This window comes from Condylostylus longicornis, unplaced genomic scaffold, assembly GCF_029603195.1.
Source record: "Condylostylus longicornis isolate FDR11 unplaced genomic scaffold, ASM2960319v2 ptg000091l, whole genome shotgun sequence".
NCBI classification, from domain to species: Eukaryota; Metazoa; Arthropoda; class Insecta; order Diptera; family Dolichopodidae; genus Condylostylus; species Condylostylus longicornis.
Window position 1 is genome coordinate 1,347,194 of NW_026578059.1, and position 27,996 is coordinate 1,375,189.

At 26.9% G+C, this 27,996-nt stretch overlaps 1 protein-coding gene across 6 annotated transcripts in view; it reads left to right on the forward strand.

The window, feature by feature from the left end:
- LOC129613778 (ankyrin-3) overlaps nucleotides 1-26,736 on the forward strand; it is a 42,626-nt gene extending 15,890 nt beyond the window's left edge. For 5 of the 6 annotated variants that reach the window (XM_055528004.1, XM_055528003.1, XM_055528005.1 and 2 more), the window contains exons 2-12: nucleotides 9,534-9,791; nucleotides 13,563-13,670; nucleotides 13,792-15,960; nucleotides 19,479-19,742; nucleotides 21,509-21,800; nucleotides 21,862-21,973; nucleotides 22,039-22,263; nucleotides 22,325-24,456; nucleotides 24,529-24,741; nucleotides 24,819-24,882; nucleotides 25,110-26,736. In XM_055528004.1, coding sequence (XP_055383979.1) covers nucleotides 9,648-9,791; nucleotides 13,563-13,670; nucleotides 13,792-15,960; nucleotides 19,479-19,742; nucleotides 21,509-21,800; nucleotides 21,862-21,973; nucleotides 22,039-22,263; nucleotides 22,325-24,456; nucleotides 24,529-24,741; nucleotides 24,819-24,882; nucleotides 25,110-25,632 — 6,246 coding nt within the window. In that variant the 5' untranslated portion in view covers nucleotides 9,534-9,647 and the 3' untranslated portion in view covers nucleotides 25,633-26,736. Of the gene's footprint in view, nucleotides 1-9,533; nucleotides 9,792-13,562; nucleotides 13,671-13,791; nucleotides 15,961-19,478; nucleotides 19,743-21,508; nucleotides 21,801-21,861; nucleotides 21,974-22,038; nucleotides 22,264-22,324; nucleotides 24,457-24,528; nucleotides 24,742-24,818; nucleotides 24,883-25,109 lie in introns of those variants that run through there. The other variant, XM_055528006.1, reaches the window with a different exon arrangement.
- The last annotated feature ends 1,260 nt before the right edge of the window (nucleotides 26,737-27,996 follow it).

Genomic DNA, 27,996 nt, shown 5'->3' on the forward strand with positions numbered 1-27,996 from the left:
CTAAACTGTGAGATCTATTATCTAATCTAGCATTTCTGATAAACAGTTGGAATCCAGACAAACTTTTAACGTATTTTTCAGTTAAAATAATCGTACTTATAATAATCTCATATAATATCAATATGTATAGAATGAAATCTTTGTATAGACCTATAAATACGAGAGTTGCCCTCCAAAAACAAGATTTTTCAATTTATCATTTCAAATTGAATGTGTGCTGTTGTATTTATGCATTTGTTGCTTGTGAGTTCAATTGCTAATGTGGATTTCATATTATATAAGTATTCAAATAATAATTTATATTTATATGATTTGCTTAATTTATTCTACTTCAATTGTAAATAATATAAGAATATTATACAGCTCGTTTTTAAAATAGGAGATTTCGTTTGAACGGTGTACTTGCTTTTTTAATAAATATCCGTTTTCAAAGGATTTATATAACTTTCTTTAAAGAATTGAACGGTATAAAAATGGAGTGGACGCCCGGTCAAATCGAGAATGTGCGAAATTAATTTGAAAGAAGATTCTTATTTTATATTTTTGTAACATATTAATTATTTAGAAGTAGATTTTGGTTCAAATATCAATGTCTCTCTCTTTCTCTTCCTTTCTCTTTTTCTCTCTCTCTCCCTTTCTCTCTCTGTTTTCATTTTAAAAGCAGGCACAAATAAAGTGCTAATAATTGATTTGACATTGAATAAAGACTGTATGACAGAAGTGAGTGACGAAGTGAGTGTCAAAAATAAGTTCAAACAACAAAAAATCACCCCTTACATATTTACATAACATGTACGTTACATACATATATACGTATAAAAAATAAGCCAACAATGAAGATATACGTAAATAAGCAAAATTTCGAGTGTCGAAATTTAGAAGAATCCAAAAAAAAGTTCAAATTTCAAAATGTAGTCGATTTTAAATTTTATTTCTCCCCAATATTCGAAATAAAATGTTGTTGATTATTGATTATGATATAATATTTATGATGATTCTATGTAATGATTGTGAACTGACAATAATGACAATAATGGATGTTTTGATAATTATTGATGATAATGATAATGATGATGATCCAATTTAAGTCAAGTTATTTCAATAAATTGTGTGTTTTTGTGCTGTTGTTGTTGTACCCGTGCGAATGTATGTTTTAACTATATTGTAAATTTACCTTATCGTATGTAACGCTAAGAAATATTGCATATGCTTTGGTTAATCATAAAATTTTAAATTGATTTAACCATGTTTGTCCGTCGGTCCGTCCCAACGATAACTTAAAAACTAATTGAATTAAGATCACAATTTTCCCAAATGATTTTTAAGAGTAAATGCTGGATACCCTATTTTTAAATTGCTTGTGATCGAGGTAGTTATTTATGTAACTTCAAAAGTTATATGGGTATATCTCAAAAATTATTCAGGCTATTATATCGATTTTTGGCATAAGCAAATAGGCTGTTACATTTTGAAGAACCGTTAAAATTTCTTGATTAATTATGATAGCTGATATTTTATGGTAACTATTGATATAATGAAGGGTATTACATAATTTGAAGGGTATTATAAATTCGCTACGCCGTAATTTTTATTCTCTATTACCTGAGTAAATGGTCGAATACAACCGAATAAGAAAGGTTCAACACCACATGGATATATTGTATTTAAATGTTTGTAAAATAAAACCAACGTAATTAAAGTCATAGTCTGTCCTTGAGTCAACTATGGCATATTTGTTCGCCCATAGTTCGACAAGTACGTATGATAGAGTTGACATGATCAACTCAATTTTTTTTAATTTTTTTTCCTTATATTTTTAATTTTTCTATATTTTTAGAAATTCCTAAGTAATTAATTTTTTTTTATTTTCTTTATTTAAAGTTCATTCTGGATAGCTCTAAAAACGCGGTAAAATAGCAAAAAAGGAATAAAAAAATTTTAATGTTTTTCTATTTAATTTTTTGTCTGTTTTGTTGTTAATTTTTTGTTTCTTTTCATTTTTTAGTAAAAAATTTGAATGTCTACTATTTAGTCATTCTTTTTTAGTAATTGATAGCGCTTTTGCTTTCGTTTTTTGTAGTTTTAAAACGAAAATTTGAAAAAGAAAATATTTATTTATTTTTTTTTTCGTTAAATCGAACCAAAATTGAAAGTATTTATTTTCCTTATATTTTTAAATGAAATTAATTTCGAATTAATTTGCTTTTGAAATAATGTTTTTTGATTTCTAAAATTGTGAAATATTTATTACAATATTGTCAAGAAAAGTGTAGTTGTGTTTCTATATTTTAATAAAAATTAATCATGTTCGATAAATTTAATAGCGTGTGAAATATAAAGTGCTATATAAATTTGCCATCATCCATCCCATATATACCGAAATTGTTATTGTAATTTCCAAAAAAATTTATTAAAATAACGAATAAATTGAACGATAACTGATTAAAATATTATAGAATATTAAAAGGTAAATATGAAACACAAATTGAATTTGAAATTAAAAAAACATTCTATTTCGCTGAAAAAACAATACCCTGTTATTAAGTTCAGAGTGGAATTTTCAAAATTTCAATTAATAAAACTGTAATGACTGCGCTTGTGTTTACAGAATATTTATTTTCTTATCCTAACAACATAAGTTTCAATTCCATTATGATATTGCTTTGAAAATTAGACAGTTTTGAAATTTCAAATGAACTTAGGTCACTTTCAAAATAAACCATTCCATTAAAGTTGAGTGTGAAAACGCGTTTATAAAGATTTTTAAAATTTTCAACAAAATATACTAAAAATAATTTAGTATATTTTCATAATTCAAAATTATATATAGTTCCACAAATGTTTTTTTTTGAAAATTCACTCAAAAAAAAAACCTCGCCACTATACACCTCTCTTATAGTTTGTTTTTTATTTAATTCAATCATTTAAATTTAATTTGAAAATTTTAGATAGATTTTAAAGATTTTCCAAAGCATCTCATTACGTAATTTTTGGAGAAAAAAACTGGATTACAACTAAAAAATGAAATTCATATATGTGCTTAAATAAAGCATTTAAAACAAACAAGGTTTGAAAACAAATTGTATAAATATGCTTTTTTAGTCAGTATGTAATTGAATGTTGAAAATGATTTAAACTTGAAAACAACAAGTTTCCTTGAGTCAACAAACCGTATAAGGATATAAGAATTTCAAGATTTGGATATTTATATTTAAAATTTTTTTGTTAAAATAAAATTTAACAAAAAAGTTCTAAAGAATGATTTACTATTAAGTACGGTTATTTGAAAACGTTGAACAACATTTTTATAAACTCTTTTCTTATAATTTTATTAATATAGGAAATTCTTAAGCCTAACTTCAATTAGATTTTCGAAACACACAAAGAAATTTTAAAATAGTTTACAACCAATATATCAAAAATAGTTTTATCCGGATTTTAATGAAAATTCTTACTTATTATTAATGGAGTCATTAATGTAATCCGTACATTAATTAATTTTTCGTTGTATATACAGTGGTGTTCTTATATTACGAATGATAAATAAGCCTCAAACGAGGAAGTCGACAAAATTTCAATCGAATTAGTTTTTTAAAGTTGTTCAAATAGAGATCCACTACCGGTAATTTACAACCAGATGTGAATAAGTATGTAAAATAAAATTAAATATTAATATAAAAAAAAATATTAATAAAATTAAAATTAATTGAAACATCACGGTAATAAATTATCAATGAAATCAAAAAAAAATTTTTCTTAAATCATTTAAATCATATTATATAAAATAAGGGCTAGATATATACAAAGGAACTAGGCCACTTTATGTATTCTGATTTCGACCTTTTTGAATTGTGAAAATGAATTTTGGTGTTCTGCAATTCAAAACGTATTTGATAAATGAAGTATTTGTGAATTAGAATTTCTACAACAATTTCTTGTTAATTCACATTAATTCACTATAAAATTTTAATCGGATTTAAAATCATTTTTACTTTGTCATCTGATTTGATTCGAATAGTTATTCTTCAAAAGAAATGTAAGTAAAAACAAAATTTGTTTTAGAATTAAGTTGCAATAATTTATTGTTTCTCGTATTTGCGGTTTGATTTGATTTAAAATATTTCTAAATGCTTCTCTATAATCTTAATAGCCTGGAAACGTATTACTTTTATATCAAAGTTTTTCTTTAAAAAATTAAATATATTCACTGTTCCTGGAAGATTAAGAAAATTTTTATCTCCTTTTTATTAGTATATTCTTCCCTATTACTATAATTAATTGTGAAGATTATTCGATCCATAATAATAAGTTGAAATTTAAAGGTTCTCATATGCTTATTTAACTGCTCATTTTTTCCCATTTATTTAGCGTAATTGAGTAATATTTTAGCAGTTTCTTCAAATTTTATTTCATAAAAAAGCATATAAACCATTTCATATAGAGAGATATTTCATTTTATTAAAAACTGACAATCATATGGTGATTTTTGTATATGAAATTTTGAAACATTTCATTTTGAAAATTTGCAAAAGCGATCACCCATTTTGTGACATCAAATTTTAAATTGAGTGCAAATTTCAATTCCATAATTGAAATACATAACATGGGCTACTAATTACTATATTAATAATAATTTTAATAATCACGAAATAATTAGTGAGTTTATAATTATTCTTTTATTCAAATTTCAAAAGTATTTCCAATATTTCAGAAATATTAGGAGAATTCAAAAAATCTCGATTGATAAGTATGTACAGTGACTCGCAGTGAATATGGTTCACTTCAAAACAAACATTAAATCATTTAAAAAAACGAATAATATTATATGAAATCAAGAAAATTTGAACATAAAAATTTAAGTGATTACAACATAAATTTATTTTTAACAAAAAAAACTTCAATATAATAGAAAGAAAATAAATACCAATTCATAAACGTTTGGGTGCTAAATATTATGGATCACAATCAAGCTGGTCCACTTAAATGTGTAGAAAAATATCATTATATTGCATTTTTATATGTTTTAATACTTAGTAATTGAAATTCCTGCTTTAATTATCATTCTTAAACGGATCGGAATGGATTAGAAAAGAGTTTTTGTATATTCTGGACAAATTTTTTGCCATTTTTCTTATAGGGGCTTTTTAAGTCAATTTTATTAGATATCTGATGTTTCCGAATTTTCATCTCTAATTTGTGCTACAAATTTTCAATTATGTTAATATCTGGTGGTTGCTGTGGAGTTCTTATTACTTTTGGGCAGTTGTACAATAGCCATTACCTTACTATTGCAATTGTATATTTCGAGTCGTTGTCCTGGTACATATGAAATGTATCACGAATTCCTAGTTTATTAGCACTTTGTTTTAAATTATATTTTATTATGTCATATTGATATTTCTCTCAATAAAATGTAAATTACTAACCGCAGATTCTGAACAAACACCCCAAATCATTACATGACTTCCATCGTGTTTTATTTTGGGTACTACATACTTTGATTTCAGCTTTTCAGCAAACTCTAATCGTATCTTCTTGTTTTTCTTCTACCGTGTCTTCAGCACGTCTTTCTTCTACAATTCTACCGTGAAAATCAGCGTTTTGAAGGATTCTCCTAATTTTTTCGGCATTAAATTTTATCTTTAACTGGTCTTGCACCATATTTGGAATATAGGCAGCTCTTGATTTAGGATTACTTTTTATTTTTCTAACTACCATCATGGCATTTAGAAATTTTTTTTTAGCTCTTGCTAGGCCTATTGGTAATCCGATTTTTGTTATTATATTTCTATATTATATTTTTAATTTTCGTACGTGCTCTACCTTATTTCTCTTTGGCTTTTACCATTTTTATATTCTCGAATGTCCATAAAGGTATGGCGGCCCATATTGTAAAGTATAAATTTTCTCAGATATAATTCAACGTGTTGAAAGATAAAATAAAATAACAAAAAAATAATGATAAACACTTGCAATTGCAGTTTATGTTTTCGGTAACGGCGAATGCTAAAAAATTCATGTCATTTTATATAAATAAAATTAGTATGAACCATTTTGAGTATGAGGTAATTTTTAAGCAATATTTTAAAATTTTCTCTTATTTTTATTTGAATAGTGAATGATTAAAAGGGTGGTTTTAAAAAAGAAATGTATTAAATTAGCAAGTTTATAAACTTTAATTTGTTAATCAGATAATATTTCTTTAATGTGTATTGTCTAGTAAATTGAAAGTGTTATACAGAATATTATAAAAACGCCTGTTAAATACTTCTTTCCAATTTTTAGGAAACATACCTAGACAAATGTAAAATTAGCTCTTAGTAGAGTTTTGCTTTGTGCTACCTGAATTCCGTGAAATGCTCGCCAGTTGGTTTCGGTAACAACCAGAACTTAAATATCAAATTTCAAAAAATTCTATCAATTGCAAAATCTGCCCTCAGCTCAGTTGATCTTTCCAAAAAATTTATATATTCATTGTTTTAATACGAAGAATTTCAATATTAAATTTCAACAAAACCAGTTAATTATTTCTCTTTATATACGCAAAAATGTATATTGGGCCCATATTAAACGTCCAGTGACGCCTGATTTCTTCCAAAAGTTAGGAGATTTCGCCGGACGGTCGAGCGAATCTTATATATGAAATTTCAAGTAAATCTGTTGAATATTTTCTTCATAATGATCAAAAATGTAAAACAGGCCCGCTAAAAAGTAAGTTCCCGAAGCTTGATATATCCCAAAAGTTGATCAATCTGTCACATAGTTGAAATAAAAATACATATAAAATTTCATCAAAATCGGTTCAGCCGAACTTCGTATACACGCGTGCACACAGACAGACAGGTTGTTAAAAATAGTTTATTTACACTTCCCTACCATGGAGAAGTGAGTTCCCACCGAAAATTCGATATGCAAATTCGTCGCCATCACATCACATACCTATTGTATACACAATACGGTCAGTAAAAAGAAAATTTTTTAAGACGGACGGACCATTTTCACTGTGAGACACTGTATATGTCCGTGTATATGTTGATTTGTCGATTACTCTTACAATCTTCTTACTTATAATAATTCGGTCCGTATTCAGTTCAATGAGTAAGATTGCATATTTCTGCTTTACCATTTAACATGTTAATTTAAAAAATTATTTTTAATATATTTTTCTATTAATTTTTGTGTGGTTCTGTATAAACAATTACAACAAAAACTGAAAAAGTTCATATTGTTTATTTTTTGCTGTTTTAAGAAAGTAAACACAAAACTAAAAAAAAATACTTAATATATTTGGCATAAACTCATTTTCTATCGTATAAATTTTTTCAATGTTACTCTGCACTCTTCAGATTTTGAATACTCGTATATGTATACGAAAGAATTCTATATAGATTAACATATATAGAAACTAAAATAAAAAAAAAAAAAAATGAATGACGTAACCTTAGAATGTAATCAGATTTTTCTTCACGTAAAAATATCTTTAACCCTTTCAAATAAATTATGTTGGTATGGGTACAAAATTGCAGGAATGCCAAGTATAAAAAAAAAATAAGAAATATAAAAGTAATAAATAAGAAAAGAGAACTAAACCCCACAAATCACGCACTATGTGTTTAATAGAACATTCAGTTTTAAAGACTGTTACTCTATAACGCTTTTAGTTCAGTTGTATAATGAAATAATTATTGTATATATGTAATTTTGCATAAATTTAGATAACATAATTTAAAAATTACAATTAATTAAGTTAAAGGTGTCCAGATTTTTTGGGAAGAGTACGATTGTTGATTACAGTGATGGGGTAAGAGTGCACCGTGACCAGCATATCAAAATATATTTTAATTTATTGTATGAACTGTATTTTATAAGCTCTGTATACGACAACATTTTTAAAATTTAACACCTACCTCCCCTCCCCCAGTAATTTATTGTAATGTAATGCGGAAGGTCGACAGATGGTGAGGTGGGGTGGCTGGGGGGTTGGGTTTAAGAAATTTTAGAAATGTTTTCATATACATAGCTTATAAAATTTGGAAGAGTTCAAATTCAAAACTTTGAGAATATTAGATCACAATTATCAGTCTAAAAATGAAGAGAATAGGGGGTTAAAAATTATAACCTGTTGCCTTTTTTATTATAATTTAATTTTTATGGGTGACTTGAAACAACATTTTTTTTTGTGCTAGGGTTTTCAATTAAATTCTTATTAATTTTGTTTTTATTATTATGATTTCCATAATAAAAATAATATAGTAAAAATATTTTTTTTTCGTAACTATTCTTTATACATGCATATATATGAAGAATGTGGTGCGTGATTTGTTATAATTTAAAAAGTTTTTATTACAAGTTCAAATTTATAATATTATTAATAAAGAGAAAAGAGGAACTGATATAATGATTGACATCATCATTTTGGTATACGTATATGTAAATGACCAACAAAAAAATAGTAGCAGCAGCAGTAGCAGCTGGTATGCGATGTAAATATTTTCTTTTATAATTGTCATCTATACATACTCGTATACATAATTTATGTACGCATATGTATATAGTTTATGTTTTACATAAGGTCATACTATTTTAAGGTGTGCTTACAATATAACAGGGGAAATTATAAAATTCTATATTTTCTTTCTTTTCTCTTAAAAATATAATTATATTAGATTAACCATATTTCCTAAATTTATGGCCTTAAAAACCTTAAAAAAAACCTTACTTATACTTTCTTATATTAGAATTATCATAAGGGATAACAGAACCTACTTTATAATGGATAACACCACCACCCACCGTTTTGTCTAAGAACGTTTCCACTCCTTACTAAGTTATCGCTCCTGAAATTTATAAAGTTTGTCAATCTACAAGCCTTTTCAAATTTCTATAAAAATGAAATCATATAATCAAAAAGTATAAATATTTTTCTTTACTCCTTTTAATTATTTTCTTTTACTGATTCCTAAAAGTATGCAATATATTTTAGTATAGGAATAAAAGTAGTTTAAAACGAGAAAAAATATAGTTGATCCTGTCAACTCTGTGATACCCGTACGAATTTGTAATTCTATATGCGAGTTATGAATATCCCATAGCTGACTATGTAAAAGACTATGCCTTTAAGTTGCCATATTCAGACAAAGGCGAAAAGACAGTTAAAGCTAAATCGACACAGAATTCCACGCAGATCAAAAACATATTCTTCAGTCTATGTCTCAGACCATTATTTCTTAGCGTTACAAACGGTAAGGATAATTTAGTATACCCTTCGAATTCGAATACATTCGTACGGATTTTTATTGTAAATAGTGGACTTATAAAAGCAAGATTTTTTACACAAGCTGAAGGCAAAAGTGTGCTTCTTTACAAATTAATTGTTTAATTCAACTTTATTTGAACTATCCATATCTAAATCTTATTCAAAATTTTTATATTAATTTTTAACCATTATAACTAGAATTAAATTTGTGTCCTTTTTTTTTTTATTAAAAAAACATTGATTAATTTATGAATTTATTCTTATTTTTTCTTTACAGTTTTAAAATTTTGCTAATTATTTATTAATTGATAAAGAAAAAAAAATAAAGAAATTAAAAAGTAAAAAAATTAATTAATCTAACATATCATATATAAGAAAACAAAACGGCATTATGGCTCTGGGCGAATCACAAAACGGTACTGTAACGAATGCCTCTAATAATAAACACAGTGAAAAAAATGATAAAATTGAAATGCAAAATGATAATCAACACCATAATAAAGGAGGAGGTCATGAAAAGAAAACCACAAAACAGGTAAATAATTTTTAAAATAAAAGTTTTTAATTTAAAAAATTTGCACAATAATTATAATGATTTGTATTGTCAATATAAAATCACAAATTCATCTAGATTCTATACATATCTTAATTAAAACTATTTAGACTTCTACATATTATATATGCATATGTTCAATTCGAATCGATTATTGGAGTAATTTTTTAATTATATTGTACGTATAGTGTAGAGATTTTAAAATTATAAGTATATAGGGTGATGGTATCATTGGTGGACTTATAAGTAAAAAGAGAATTAATTGTTTATCACTTTCATTTAAACTTTCATTTCTAATATGTACTACTTACACTTCTAATATATGTACTACTTTAAATACTGATTATGCTCTATAAGTGCTCTTCTAAAAAATATAAGAGTATTTACTACATTGCCATATAACCTCATAGCTCTCTTATTCTGCCTGTTATTAAAGTATGCAAATATATCCGATCGACAAAAAATAAAAAAATATTATTTATTACCTTCCATATTTGAACATGTATAAGACTTACATAGATAGTATCTATACATTAGAAAACACCGTATACATACGTTACAACACAAATGAATATTGTTAATGATTAAAAAATATATAAATATGGTTTGATTTCCGGTGGATGAACGAATGGCAAAGTAAAATATTAAAACAAAACGAAAACAACATGGCGATTTTTCTATTTAAAATAATTTATCCAAATGGTATATTTATAAATTTTAAATTTCACATATTTCAAAACTATACAGGTTGGTTCGGATATATTTTGCGAAGTGGTTTTTTGATCAATTCTAGCAATAAAAAATTATTTGAGAGGTTAACCATGAAAAAAGTCGAAAAAAAGTGTATGGAGAATATTTTATCCCCCTTTGTACACAGGGGGGTTACATGAGGAGGTTGGGCCTGGAAGGCGAGAGCACTTGTAGGTTCTCTGGGGGCACGGAGGAAATTCGATGCACCGTCTCGGTGAATTTCGAGATTGATCTACTGCAGAAGAGAGTCTTTGGGTGCTTTTACCCGCAGCAAGAGAGCTGCAAGATCAGTAGGACCCAAATTGATCAGTAGGATGAGTCTGGAGGATGTGTACTTTAGATATTAAAGGGATTGCGGGTCCAATAGAACCACCCCGTGTGTCGTGGTACATTGACATCCCTTGTCTAATCTTATCTAACACGACAAAAAAAAAAACAAAAACTTTAAAATTTTTAATTACGAAGAAGAAAACAGCTTTCAATTATCTATATATAATAAATGGCTCCAAAAGTTTTTAGTACATATTTGTTTGAAGGGAAAGGCTGAGTGGGACTGGCAGTAGTCCGAGAAGGATTATATGATCTACTCCCTCCCTCTCCTTACTCACGTGATTTTTGCTGAAACTTGGTAAAAGAACCTTTTCTGAAATTATTTTCTGCAATATTACTTGAAACACCCTGTAATATGTATTCACAAATCGGATAAGTACTATATTATGTATGATTTATATATTCACTATTCAATTTTCTGTGATACTTAAAATTTTTTTTTTATTTTGTTTTTTTTTTCACTCTCACTTTATAATTAGGCATATAAGTGGTATAAATGTCTGTATTAAAATAATGAAAACTAATAATTATATAAAAATTAATACCTGACTCATATAATATATGTACACTAACAGTAAAATGTAAATTATGTACACATAATATTATATATATTTAAATAAATTTTTCAATAAAATAAACAATAAAATCATTACGAATCAGGTATAGTTTATACATAAATTTCCGACTCATGAATCTGTCGGCCAATAAGTATGCATGTGTGCCGGCTTATTTGGTGCAGCCGGTCTATTAACTATCTACTTAATACCGGAGTGTCTACGTACTTAAAAATTTTGGATAAATGTACCTATCATCATATTTCTCTGTTGCCCTATTTGTCATCTGCTAGTCAGCTCACTTGTGATCATATTGAGCAGAAAAGAGGTGGAACCCTGTTTAATTCCTGTTTACAGCTCTATTGGGTGGCTCAAGTACTAATCTTGAAAAATTTTATGTGCTTTCGATGCATACCGTAAAAAAATATAAAAGCAAAATATGATGTCATTTAATAATATAAAGCGCAACTGTGTATGTTGTTAATGTTTTTCTTTTTTTCGTTTTTGAAGTATATATAAATGTGAAAAGGTGCTTAATAGAAGATTTAAAATATGACGTCATTCACATGTTGTGAACGGTATAAAAAATGTGAAAAATTAGAACATAAAAAGTATATGAAGTAAACATTTTCTTTTTAAATATGTAAATAAAATTGTATTCAAAATAACTTCAATATATGTATAATTAACGTTAGGTATAACATATTTTAGTTATTTTAAGATAATGACTTATACATATTATGTAAACGTGAGTATTGTAACAAAAATATCGAAATATCGCATTGTGCTCACTTTGATCTATCAAAAGTAAGGCGGAAGAAAGAGCACATCATTAAAACACAATTTCTATTTATTTGGTTTCGTTTCGATTCCTTTCGTTTCACATTCTCTTTAATTAGGCTCTTATTAGTCTAACTGCTGTTTCGAACAGCAAAAAGGGAAACAATCGAAATGTGTCTGTTTTTTGGTAAAACTAGTAACCCATAACCCATAAAACTAGTTGCAGTTTTTTTCATCATAACATCAAATTTATTTTTCTGACAGATCTATCTGAAAATTTTTTTCGTTTTCTTTATACCCGAACGAACGTATGTTCGAACGGTAAACTAAATTTGCCTTACCGTTTGAAACGCTAAGAAATAATGGTCTGAGATGTAGACTCAAGGGTATGTTTTTGTTCAGCGTCGAATTTTGTTCAGCGTCGAAGTCGATTTAGCTTTGTCTGTCCATCTGTACGTCCGTCCCAAACATAACACAAAAACTAATTGATCTAAGTTCACCAACATTTCACAAATGATTTATTATAGTAAATGCGAGAACCCTATTTAAATTGGTTACGATCGAGGTATAGATTCTAGTAGCTGCCATATAATTTCCAAATTTATTTGTCTACATCTCAGAAACTGTAAAAGCTGTGGTATTGAAATTTCGCACAAGCAAATAAAATAGTAGAGACAATATGTGTTTGATAAAAGTCGTTGAAATTGCTTGGCGCCTTTTGGTAGCGGCCACACAATTTAAAAAATTACTTGGTTATATCTTGAAAACTGTTCAACCTACAGTACTGAAATTTTGCAAAATAAAATATGGTAAAAGGGTAACTATATTCATTAAAAGTTGCTGAGATCTCATGAGTACTTATTACAGCTGTCATACAACTACAAAATTTATTTGGTATTATCTCACAAAATTATTGGAGTTATAAAATACAGAAATTTCGTTATAACAAGTGTATTATTAGAGTTGATATGTGTGAAAAATTTTTTTAAAATTTCTAGACTGCTTGTGAAGCTGCCATGCAACTTCAATAGTAGATTAGCCATATCTTAGAAAATATTTAAATAACAGTACTGAAATTTTGCATAAATTAATATGGTAATACGGCAATTTACAGTCATAGTCTGTCCGATATTCAGGTATGACATATTTAATCGCACATAGGATAACAAATTCGTACAGATATCACAGAGTTGACATGGTCAACTCTATTTTTTCTCGTTTTTCTGTTAGCTATCATTAATGCTTTTAAAATTATTTGTATGTAAAGTACATTTATTATTTATTGTAGAAATTTATTATATATATTATGTATTAATAAATTCAATATTACATTTAACAGGCTGATGCAAATATATCGTTTTTAAGAGCAGCGCGAAGTGGTGATTTTGAAAAAGTTATAGAATTTTTAGAATCCGGTCAAGTTACAGATTTAAACACTTGTAATGCGGTAAGTATTTTAACGTTTCTTATTTTTTTTTATTTAAGAATTTGTTTTTTATATGTATTAAAATATGCATGTGCCATATATTTATATACAAATAAATTATATTTTATCTTTCTCAACATAGAATGGTTTAAATGCATTACATTTAGCTGCAAAAGATGGTTATGTTGATATTGTTAATGATTTATTAAAACGTGGCGCTAATGTTGATAATGCAACTAAAAAAGGTAATACAGCATTACATATTGCATCATTAGCTGGACAAAAAGATGTTATAAAATTATTAATACAATATGGGGCTAATGTTAATGTACAATCATTAAATGGTTTCACACCATTATATATGGCAGCCCAAGAGAATCATGATGCATGTGTTAGATATTTATTGGCAAAAGGTGCAAATCCATCATTAGCAACTGAAGATGGTTTTACACCATTAGCTGTTGCAATGCAACAGGGACATGATAAAGTTGTTGCTGTGTTATTAGAATCAGATTCACGTGGTAAAGTAAGATTACCAGCATTACATATTGCTGCGAAAAAAGATGATGTTAAAGCAGCTGCATTATTATTAGAAAATGAACATAATCCTGATATTGTATCAAAATCTGGTTTTACACCGTTACATATTGCTGCACATTATGGCAATGTTGATATTGCAAATTTATTAATTGATAAAGGTGCTGATGTTAATTATACAGCAAAACATAACATAACACCACTGCATGTTGCATGTAAATGGGGTAAAACAAATATTATAAATTTATTATTATCGAAAGGGGCTAAAATTGATGCAACAACACGCGATGGTTTAACACCATTACATTGTGCAGCTAGATCGGGTCATGAAAAAGTGATTGAAATTTTATTAAAAAACAATGCACCAATATTGTCAAAGACAAAAAATGGCTTAGCACCATTGCATATGGCAGCACAAGGTGAACATGATGAAGCAGCTAGAATATTATTACAAAATATGGCACCAGTTGATGAGGTAACAGTTGATTATTTAACAGCATTACATGTTGCAGCACATTGTGGTCATGTTAAAGTTGCTAAATTATTATTAGATCATCAAGCTGATCCAAATGCTAGAGCATTAAATGGTTTTACACCATTACATATTGCATGTAAAAAAAATCGTATTAAAGTTGTTGAATTATTATTAAAACATAACGCTAGTATTAGTGCAACAACAGAAAGTGGTTTAACACCATTACATGTTGCAAGTTTTATGGGTTGTATGAATATTGTTATTTATTTATTACAACATGATGCTGCTAATCCAGATGCTCCAACAGTACGTGGTGAAACACCATTACATTTAGCAGCACGTGCTAAACAAACTGATATAATACGTATATTATTACGAAATGGTGCACAAGTTGATGTTAAGGCACGTGAAGGTCAAACACCATTGCATGTTGCATCTCGTCTTGGTAATATTGATATTGTTATGTTATTATTACAACATGGTGCAAATGTTGATTCAAAAACAAAAGATTTATATACACCATTACATATAACAGCTAAAGAAGGACAAGAAGAAGTTGCAAGTGTTTTATTAGAAAATAATGCAAATATTGATGCAACAACCAAAAAAGGTTTTTCACCATTGCATTTAGCTGCAAAATATGGTAATGTTAATGTTGCACAATTATTATTACAAAAGGGTGCCCAGGTTGATACACAAGGTAAAAATGGTGTTACACCATTACATGTTGCTAATCATTATGATCACCAAAACGTTGCATTAATGTTATTAGAAAAGGGTGCATCACCGCATACAATGGCTAAAAATGGTCATACTGCATTACATATTGCAGCCAAAAAAAATCAAATGGATATTGCAAATGCATTATTACAATATGGTGCTAATACAAATGCTGAATCAAAATCTGGTTTTACACCTTTACATTTAGCAGCACAAGAAGGTCATGTTGACATGGTTAATTTATTATTAGAACATGACGGTAATTCCAATTCTCAAGCTAAAAATGGTTTAACACCAATGCATTTAGCTGCACAAGAAGATAAAACTGATGTTGGTAGAATATTATTAGATAATAATGCTAAAATCGATGAAAGAACAAAAGCTGGTTATACACCATTACATGTTGCAGCTCATTTTGGACAAGTAAATATGGTAAAATTTTTATTAGAAAATGATGCTAATATTGAAATGAGTACAAACATCGGTTATACACCATTACATCAAGCAGCGCAACAAGGACATACATTAATAATTAATTTGCTATTGCGACATAAAGCGAATCCAAATGCCTTAACAAATGTAAGTATTGTTACAAAATGCTCCATTAATTTCTTTAATTACAAAAATTTTTATAGGGTTAGTACAATAGTAATTATTTATTTTGAATTTTATTATAAATTATATACAATTAGTGGCTTATTATTTCAATCATAATTATTTTTTTATTTACAAATTGTCAATCACAAATTTATTTATTTTGTTTTAAGCCGAAAAAATCCACGTTTTTTTAAAAAGCTAAATTCGGATTAGTGATAGATAGTAGATTATAATTTTAGGTTCAATATTTTTTTAATATACTAATTTTAAAGTTAGTTTCGTAACTTTTGTGTATTATTAAATAAAATTTATATATATCTCAATTAATTCTTGAATTGTCGAATTAACTCACGTGAGTTAACGTTATTGTATTTTTTGATGACATGTCATTTAGCTTTCTGCATTTATAAAAAATTGCAGTGTGGAAATATAAGGTGTCGAAAATTCCAATTTTAGAAATTTCTAGTGGTGATAACTTATGAGGGGATAGAGGTGGAAAAAAATTTTCTTCTAACGAAATAAACTATTTCTAAAGGCTGTAAAAATTTCAGGCCCCTACAAATCAAGCTCTAGAAGAAAGCCAATGTTATAAATTTCAAACCAATAAAAAAACGGTTTTTAAATAACGGTAAATTAAACGACCATTTAAATTTTTTCATTTCTATGCTCAATTATGCTATGCTGTGGTGGAAAAATCAACCAATACTTTTCTGCGTTTACAGAATTGAAAATATATTTATGGTTTCGTTACAATAAATAATCATAAAATTGCATTTTAAAAACTTTTTAGAATGTATAACTTAGAAGGGGGAGATACGCAGGTAAAACTTTTCTTCTGCGGAAATAAATTTTTACTAAGATCTATTTTTATTTGAAATTTCAACTGTCTACCTTAACGGATGTAGAAGTTTTATAGCGGACGGATGGACAGAGTGAAACTAATAAGCACTATTTTAATTTCTTTAAAAGTGCTAAAAATCTTGAGAAAATTTTAATTTTCCTTATTCTCTTCAATTTTCTTCTTATTTGTTCAAGATTTAAAATTTCTCTCCTTCTCTCTGTAATTAATACGTAGTATGCTCTAGCATTATTAATGTAATGTTATTTTATTTTTAGAAAAAAAATTTAATGGAATCAAAAAATAAAATATAAAAGAAGAGCAGACACTATATTGAATTCCATTAAATTGTTACTTTATTGTATAAATTGTGTGTGTATTCTTAAGGTTTATACTAATGTAGTTTTTTTTTTATTGCATGATTTTGTTTTTTACACTTTTTTTTTTTACAAAATTTGCTATATGTTTTAATAATTTTTCAAAACTACGGAGAATAAAAAATGTTGTTTATGTATCATAGGTGTTACACTTACGTATGAACAACACATAAAAGTTTTTTTCAAATCTAGATTATTTCGATTTCTGAGAAAGATTAGAATATAACATAATTAATTTTGAAAACGTAAAACATGGTTAAGCTTTATTCATTCATAATAACGCACTAAAAATATCCTTGAAAACATATGTCTTCTGGTTCCTGGAATATCCTTCTATGTCTTCTGGTTCCTGGAAAAAACTGAGCTAAATACCCATATTCTTGTACATATTATTTAAAAACATTTTTTATGTCATTCTTTATTTCAATTGTTTTTGTGACATCATGTCAGCCTCTTCGGGCACATGAAAGGTACCAAAAAGGCATCATTTGAAATGACGTGATGTGATAAATTTTTTTTATCAAGTCAGTGACGAAACTAACAGAATATGGGTGAATTGCTTTGTTGTTGTTTTGTGAATTGAAATAAAGTTCTAATTTGAATATTCCAAATTTTTTTAAAAATTTTTGTCTCCCTCACTGATGAATGATGTGTAGTGCTTTTGCTACCTGTTAAAATCAAAGAAAAAGATAAATGGTGGATTCTATTTTAAACAGAAAGAAACAACTAAAAAGAAAATGAAAAAAAAAATAAATTATTAAAATAAAATTTAATTTTAAATTTTTTGTTTTCGTTTAAATTTTTTTTTTTTTGTTTTCAATTTGAATATTATTCAGCATCAAAACTGTTGTTTTTAAAGATAATTTTTTTTTGTCATAAATACACAAAACAAGTTAATTAAAATTTAAATTAATTTAAGTTTGGAAATATTTTTTAATTTTCTAAAATATTTTGAAACAAAAAGTAAATATAAATTAAAAACCAAACTAAAAAAACTAAAATATTGAGTTTAGTTATGAAAAAAAAAATAAAGTTTAAAACGTAAAGTGTGTCTTTTTAAAAAAAATTTTAAATTAAAACTAAAATATCCTTTGGATTTATTAGTTCGAGTTCTCCATTTTAAGAAAATAGTGTAAGTGTATGAATAATTTGCTAATATAATTAAATTAGACATAATACAAACATTTTATTTATTATTTAAATCAGCTGTTTTGCTGAACAAAAAAATTTAATTTAATAAAATTTCAATAATTTTTTTTTTTTATCTATGTATATAAAAAAATTTGAAGAAGGTGGTGTGTAGTAATCATAAAACTATTTGTAAAAATTTATATGCTATAAATAATTATGATCTTATTATAGTTAGTTGTTGCTCTACACAGGATGTTTCGCATAAGAAGGCAAATACTTTCAGTAATGATTCGTTAATCAATTTCCAGCAAAAAGTTGTATGGGGATGGGGTTGCAGATATACTAATTTTTGAGATACAACCTGTTGAAAACAAAGGTACCAGACTGTTTCTACATATAAATAAATACCTATAACTTTAGAACTATACGACATAAAGTAACTTTTGGGGGGTTAAATGATGTATTCAATTTCAAAATCAATGTGTGAAATTTGCGTTTTTCGCATGCTTTTTAAACACATTTAATATGTTTTACTTGCAAAACCATAAAGAAGTAAAGGAAAATGTTATATGGCCTAACTTTGTAGCAAAACGAAAAAAAAAATAACACACATTTTTGAGAAATTTCGAGTTTTTGATCAAATTGATTGTGAGACTGAAGATAAAGAACAATCAATCGCATTTGAAACCAGTCCCCAATGGTTACTCTATGTGGAATGGCTCCGAAGTTAAAGGCATTTATTTATATAAAAAAAAATCTGATGCCTTACAATTTTTTGCTGGAAAATGTTCAATTAAGCGAAACACCCTGTATATGTTTTCAAAATTTTATATTTTTTATATAGGTTTAATATCATTCCATGACAAAAATTACTGAAATATATACAGTAGAACCTACGTAATTGCAACCCGAATAAATGCAAAATCCGATTGATGGTATATACAAAATTTCTCACTTTAAGGTTTTTTCCAAAAATTTTCAACCGATCAATACTACAATCCGCAAAAACATAAATAAATATATTTACCTTTTTTTTAACTATTAATGAAAAGAACATCGAATTAATAATAAAATTTTAAATGTCTATAGCTATTTATTTTATTAATTTTTTTACCGTATTAAAAATATTTATTAATTAATTATATTTTTTATAGAAAATTAAATCCAACAGTATATCACACATCAATTATAGTAAATTATCAAAACAAATATATTATGATACAAGTGAAATTAATGATTTTAAAAAATTACTTTTAAAAAATAATTACAAAAAAGTAACTAATTATGATGACATTAAGATGTTAAAAAAAAATAAGGATTTTATAGAAATCATATCAAAATATATGAAATGTCATTATTATGAATATGCAATTAATGGAAAATACGGAAATTATACTTTCCCCCGAATATCAAGTACAGTATGTATAGAAAATGCATATATGTATATAGAGTATGAAAAATTGTTATCTAAAATATATATATATATATATATATATATAATTATATATATTAAGCAAATTTTTTAATTGTATATAAAACTTTAGAGTTCTTATTTTTCAATTGATTATAATTCATAAATTTTTTACTATGTAATCATAATGAGCCTTATTCTGATTGGCACTGTCATATCGTATGATATTACAGTTGTCGAGCGACATGACATGTGAGAAATAATCGAAAATGTAAGAAGAGAAATAATCGAAAATGTTTCAAGTACAATCGATATATTTAAAAAAAAAATTGTCACGAGTTAAGTTGAAAATAAAAAAATAGTTTTCAATGTATATGTTATTTACATTTTCAAATAAAAAATGTATTCATTTGCATTTTGGCTTACGGATTCATCAGATTCTAATATTGATGAAATTGATAAAGCGCAAAAATTAAGGAACAAAAAGATTTAACAGTAGGGACAGCTCTTCTATCAACTGGTTCCACTTGGCTTCAGTTACTACTTGCAGTCACTTATGCAGCTATTTCTTGCGAATTTAGGCCTTTTGCTATAAAGGCCGTCCTCTGTCATAAAATTACTATTCTCTTCAAGTGGTTTTCTTGTTATCACTTTAATACTAAAAATTGAATTTTGTGTATGATTAATTTGTTTTGAGTATGATTATTTTTTATTATAATTTCATTAAATTTTCCCGTTTAAACTTAAATTTAGGTTTCATCTTGTCTATCACACTTTTGCTAAACCCTTTTCGACTAAAAATCCATATGTCACATCAGAACTGGAATATAATTGAAATATACATATTATGTTTGTTGATATTCCTCGATTAGTGTCAATTTCGATAACTAGAATAAGGCTCAATATATTTTACGTTTATCCATTTACATGATATGAAAATAATTTGCCAATCATTTTTGTATATAAAATTCTATTCTAGCAAAAAAAAAAAAGATTTTTATAACTTTAGTATTTATGCATATAAATCTACATTGAAATCTAAAAAGTAAGTACCTTCAAAATCTGTATGAGAATTAAAATTTTTGAGAAAATTAGTTTAATATTCCAGAAAAACCATCGTCATACACGGTTTTATTAATTTATAATATTCTCAACCGATCATACATAATATGTCTCAACATCAACTTCGAACTACAGAAAACACAACCTTATGCAGTGCCACGGCCTTTTATTGTATTTTAAAAACGAGGCATTGAAAGCTTAAATTTTTTGCGTTTAATGAATTTCGTAATTTTACAGAGCGATTTCAGTGTGTTTGGTGTTGCGGCGCGTTAACTTTAATTCAATAACTACAAATGTAAACTCAAAATTTAATAAATTTTGTGATATAATTACATAATATTGATTTATAATTTCATTTTTCATTATTCAAATTCTTTTAAGAATTTTATTCGAAATATATATTTTCATTAGTATCTCTACATATACATATGACATTTTTTCTAATTACACAATGTACAACAAAATTATTGAATAGTTTTAAAAACATGTAGTTAGTTTTAGTTATTATAAAAGTTACAAAACAAATTTCTTTCAGTGTAAAAAACAGTAAGATTGAATACCCAAAGTATGTAAAATACGTCATATATAACGTTACACATTGTAAACAAACTTTACTTGTTTTTTTTGGCATGGTAAAAAAGTAGAATATTTTTTATTTTTTCCACTTGTATGATAAAACTATATAATTTCAAATTTCTTTTTTCTTTTTAGAATGGACAAACAGCTTTAAGTATTGCAAATAAATTAGGCTATGTTACAGCAGTTGAAACATTAAAAATTGTTACCGAAACAAGTATTATAAATACAGTTACCGGTGCATTAGAAGAAAAATATAAAGTTGTTGCACCAGAATCTATGCATGAGACATTTATGTCAGATTCTGAAGACGAAGGAGGTGAAGATCATATCGATCATCATAATCAATATAAATATATGGTAACAGACGGTATTATGGCTGATACAATTAAATTTGATACAACAGATGATGATGATCATAAAAAAGGTAAAAAACAAAAAAATAATATATTACTTGGCTTTTTTTCACAATTTTTTTTATTTTAAAGTGATCAACGAAACCATAACAAGTCAATATGTAAATACAGATCTAATGTCAAATCCATATATAATAAAAGCAACTGATAACGTTAATATTGTTCGACCGCCAATACATGTTGGGTAAATAAAATATTAAAATTTCAATTAAAACAGTTTAATAGGAAATTAAATTTTTTTTTGCTTAGATTTTTAGTTTCATTTTTAGTTGATGCCAGAGGTGGTGCAATGCGCGGTTGCCGCCATAGTGGTGTACGTGTTATTGTACCAACAAAATCATGTGCACAACCAACTCGAATAACATGTCGTTATGTAAAACCTCCAAGAATTTCAAATCCACCACCTTTAATGGAAGGTGAAGCTCTTGTTAGTCGTATATTAGAATTATCACCAGTAGAAGCAAAATTTTTGGGGTAAGTTTTATTAATAATTTTTATTTTTATATCTCAAAAAATTTTATTTCCCTTTTTTCAGACCTGTTATAATTGAGGTACCACATTTTGGCTCATTGCGTGACAAAGAAAGAGAAATTGTAATATTACGTTCTGATAATGGTGAAACATGGCGAGAACATACCTTAATTGCAAATCATACGAACGATGATACTGTACGTGATGTACTAAATGAAATTGAACAAACTGGTGATGCTTTAAATCCATTAGAAGATTTACATACAAATCGTATCATTCGTATAGTAACACATGATTTTCCACACTTTTTTGCTGTTATATCTAGAATTCGGCAAGAAGTACACGCAATCGGACCGGATGGTGGTACTGTTAGTTCGGTAGCAGTACCACAAGTACAAGCAATATTTCCAGAACATGCTTTAACCAAAAAAATTCGCGTGGGTTTACAAGCACAACCAGTTGATTTAAATGGTTGCGCAAAATTATTGGGACAGGGAGTTGCTGTATCACCAGTTGTTACAGTTGAACCAAGACGTCGTAAATTTCATAAAGCAATTACATTAAGCATACCAGCACCAAGAACACATGCACAAGGTATGGTTAATCAATATTCCGGTAATGCTCCAACATTACGTTTGTTATGTTCTATAACTGGTGGACAAAATCGTGCAGTATGGGAAGATGTTACTGGTTCGACACCTTTAACTTTTGTGAAAGATAGTGTTTCGTTTACAACAACAGTGTCAGCTAGGTTTTGGTTAATGGATTGTCGCAATATTGCAGATGCAAGTCGCATGGCTACCGAATTATATACTTACATGACAAAAGTTCCATTTATGGTCAAATTCGTTGTATTTGCTAAAAGAATTAGTAATACCGAAGCAAAATTAAGTATTTTTTGTATGACAGATGATAAAGAGGATAAAACATTAGAACAACAGGAATATTTTAGTGAAATTGCTAAATCAAGAGACGTTGAAGTTCTAGAGGAACAGCAAATTTATTTAGAATTTTCAGGAAATTTGGTACCGATTGCAAAATCGGGTGAACAATTGCATATGAAATTTCAAGCATTTAGAGAAAACCGTTTGTCATTTATGGTACGCGTTAAAAACGAAGAAGAACCGTTCGGACGTGTCAGCTTTATGAATGAACCAAAAGTTGCCAAAGGTGAACCACCACAAGTACCAATATGTAATTTAAATGTTTCATTAGTTGATGAAAGAATAATTGAAAACTGCCACAGTTTGAATGCATCACAAAGAAGTTTAGATCGTAATTATTGTATAATTTTGAACGGTGGTTTAACACAAAATCAAGATGAAATTCATAAAGCTGATATACGTTTGTCAGATATATGTAACTTATTAGGTGATGATTGGATGAAATTAGCTAAAGAATTAAATATACCGCAAAGCGATATTGATTTGATTGAATTGGAATATCCGGATAAACCAACACAACAGGCAATGGTTATGCTACGATTATGGCTAAGATCAAATCAGCACCCATCGAGTGGAAATTTAATGAGACAGGCTTTACAAAAAATTAAACGACCTGACATTGTTGATAAATGCATATTTAATTTGGAATTAGTAACAGATGACATGGAAAAAGCTGTAGCTAAAATGCAATTAGACCAGTCGGGTTTTAATAATTTGCAAGAAGAATGTGAAACATCACATATAATTGATACATCAGTATTGAATCGAACAAAAGATAACAACACCAATGTTAACAATGTTGGTCAAAAACTAAATAACATTGGAAATAATGATAATGTTAACATAACTCAATTAATTCATATACAACCAGTACAAGAAGAAGATATAACGATCGCCGCATCTCCGAAGCAGAGGGATCGTCCAAAATTTCCGCAGAAACAATTACAGGAAGAATTACAACCACAACAAGAATTGGAACAGCAACAAAATCATCAATATTATGTAGATCACGTACAGATAAAGGAATATCCTCCTTCTGCACCCGAAATATCGGAGCTCTCATCACAAAAGAAGGAAGTTAAATTAGTTATAGATGAAAGTCCTATAAGTAAAATCGATCAAGTTCCCGAAATTTTCACAGAAGAGAGAAAAAAAATTATAATTATAGAACCAGATGTATATGAAGAACAGAAACCAATTGAAATAGAGAAATCTATTATTGGAACGCAATTAGACAAAGATATAATCAAAGGTAAAAATAATTAAAATTAATTTATTTGCAATTTGCAAAAAATTATAAATGTGTTTTAATTTCCCCAAACAGAAAATCTTGACACAATATTACAAAATTCAGCAAATATTGTAGAAGAAATTAAAAAAGATCAACCGAATAGAAAAAGTGATTATTCTGTACCACCACCAACTCCAATTGAAAAAACAATTTCGTCAAAGCAGGCGACAATTTCACCAAACTTCTTTGCGAATCAAGAAATTGCAGAAAATGTTCAAAAATATGATAATAATGATATTCCAGAAGGTGAATATAATATATTTGTACAATATATGTATTCATAAGTTCTTAATTTATAAAATTCATTTACGTAATATTTTTAGATATGAAAATAATGCCACATGGAATTGAGACAACAACAGTAGAAACTGATACAAAAACTGAAGAGTAAGTAGAAGTAATTTTTCCAACTTTTCATTAAATGATTAGAAAGAAATTGATTTCGTACCGGCTTTCTTTGGCCTTTAGTAAACGAACTTCAATTGAGGTTGTAAATTCATTGAATTTGTGTTTATTGACAGTTCACAATCTCTTTATTATTTTACCATAAATTTGTCTCAATTCACAAAAATTTTTAAATAAATAAGAAGTAATAACGCTTTTTACTGTTACAGTGGTGTAACAACAAAAACTACGACAGTTATTACAAGGACAGAAAATGCTCCAATCACACAAACATTTATAATACAAAATCCAGAAGATGAGCTATTACAAGCTTTAACAACAAAATTGGAAAAATTAGACTTATCTAATATTAATCCTGAACTAATACAAGCTTTAACAAAGTCTGAAAAAGTAGATATATCTGATGTTAATGTTGATCTCCCTGAATTATCATCATCTATTGCACCAAAAATGCAAAATGTTAATTTATCTGATATTGAAAGTAATGTAATATCGACAATTGCTGGTAATATAAATTCTTCCTCATCACCAAATGGAAGCGAAACTTTAACATCAAGAACAATAACAACAACAAGATCAACTACTTTACCTGATGGTGAAATTAAAACAACTATTGAAACAGTTCAAGTAATTGGTAGTGAATTAGATGATGACAAAAATATTGAAAATTTAATACAGCAACAAATACAACATCGTGATCATCATCATCAACAAGAAAACCAACAGCAATAACAACTATAGAAGGCAGCCAATGAATTATAGCAGCAACATGATTCTACAAAAAAAATATTGGACAATTTCAAAATATAAAGATTAAGTAAAAACAAATTAAAAACTATAATTAAAAGTTATGTTTCTATATATGTATTTATTAAAAAGTTGAAAAATATTATAAAAAAAAAGTTAAATCGATAAAAACAAAATGATACTAAAAAATTGAAGAAAAGCTAAACCTTAAAAAATAGCAGAACAATAAAACGAGGTCTTTTCAGAAGTCTATCTAGAAATTCTGTTTAAAGCACAAAAACATCAATTATTTTCTATTATCCGGGAAATCTGGTTTAATTAATTTAAATAATTACACGTAATAGAAGTGTTAAGATGAAAAAGTTATGAGGGTGGTATTCCTCTTCAATATTGTTTTTAAAATTTTTACATTTTAAATTATGTACCAATTGATATACTTCATAGTAACGGTTACGTTATTAAACAGTTGCAAAAATTGTGCAGTTGTTTGATTGTTTAATTATTTTTTTATTCATATTGTAAGCGTTAATATAAACAAATTATGAACTCTAACTAAATTTAAAAATTTTAAAAATTAAAGAAATAAAAAACAGCCAAATATTTGCGGAAGTCTTTAATTATTTTAAAGTGGGAATGTAAAAACTCCATATACATACAAATAAAATATAAATTTTTTCTGTTTCAATCGTAAAGTAAAAGACTTTAATAAATGTACGGTATTTGTGTCTTTGAAAATTTTTTTTATCTTGACTTTTTTTTAATTAAAATTTGTGACAAAAGGTTTGATATAGACAACTAAATATACTTTTCAGATAGGATGCTTTTTTAACAATGCAGTTTGCATTTGCATTTCAAACTTACATGGACAGTAGCCAAATTGTAATTGGGAAAAAAAAGGAAAACAAAATAAATATATTCTTTAAGCGTAAAATTTCAACCAGACCGCATATTAAACGAAGTAGATAAATTTTTCGTATTCAATTCTCAAATAAGAGTTTTTTGGCTACAGTTAAGCAATATGAAAATAGAGAGGCTTCAAATTTTTGAGTTTTTTTTAAAAAAAATTGATTTCCGAATTTTGCATTACAACGCGTGATTACCGTATGGTCTACATGGAAATTTGTGCGAAGCGCAATTCACGAACCTACTAGTAAATCTTTTATGGATTAAAAAATATCGAAAATTCACTAAAAATTTTTTGTTTTTTTTTTTACATAAATACCATTTTCACAATCTGCGAACTTCGTATGCTAGAATATGCACAGATATTAAAAATTATATTATTTTGTACTTTTAATTTTTTTAGTTTTGCATTTATTTATTATTGCATGTGTTTATTTTTTACATATTTTATATATAATAATAACTTTTTTTTTGGATTGTAATTTTTAAATATTTCAACGAAAGCAAAAATAAAAACAATCAAAATATAATTTAAAAAAAACAACCACTCTCACAAATAAAATTTAAACAAAAAAACAAAAATAATTTTTTTTATTTTGATTCTTATTTGAGCTTTTGATCTTTAATTTTCTTTGTTGTAAAGTAAACAGAATCTAAACAATCACGGTAGAAATACAAACTAATAAATTTCAATACACCTCAATTTCCATATATTAAACGATTCACTTATTTTATTACAAATGCGTTACGTCTGCTTAAAGATCTTAATTAAAATAACAAAAACCCGATTTCTGCAGGAAAAACTAAAACGAGAATCTAGAAATTTAAATAGAATATTTATTTTCAATCAAAAGGTAAGTTACGTACATAATCATGCAGTGAAATAAGTACATTCAATTAACAGTAATTCAAAAAAACATAGGTCAGGTGACTTTGTTGAAAAAAATTTGTATATCTCATTAACAACAAGCAATAATATCAAAAAATAAAAGAAAGTAAAAGTTCCACAAATTAAAATCAGAAAATATGCCTTCTACAATTTCTGCGTGCCTGGAATTTTAAAATATTTTGAATAAAAATATTTTATTTGACCATGTTCGAGATTTTTAATTTTAAAGAAAGTAAAAGACGAGAATCAACAGTAGGAAACAAATTAATTTACGTCCCATCATTCCTGCTGATTTGTTAATTCGTTTGAAAAATATTTTATTCGATAATATTTGTGAAATTTAATTTTAAAGAAGTAACAGGCGTTCATGACCGGCAGACAGCAAATTTCAGAAAATTAAAAATGATCTTATTTTGACAATATTGCTGAATTTTAATTTTAAAAAAGTAACAGGCACTCATGAACAGCAGAAAGCAAATTTCAAAAAATTAAAAATGATCTTTTTCCCTCCAAATGATCCTGCTCGCCTGGTATTTTGTTTCACAAATATTTTATTT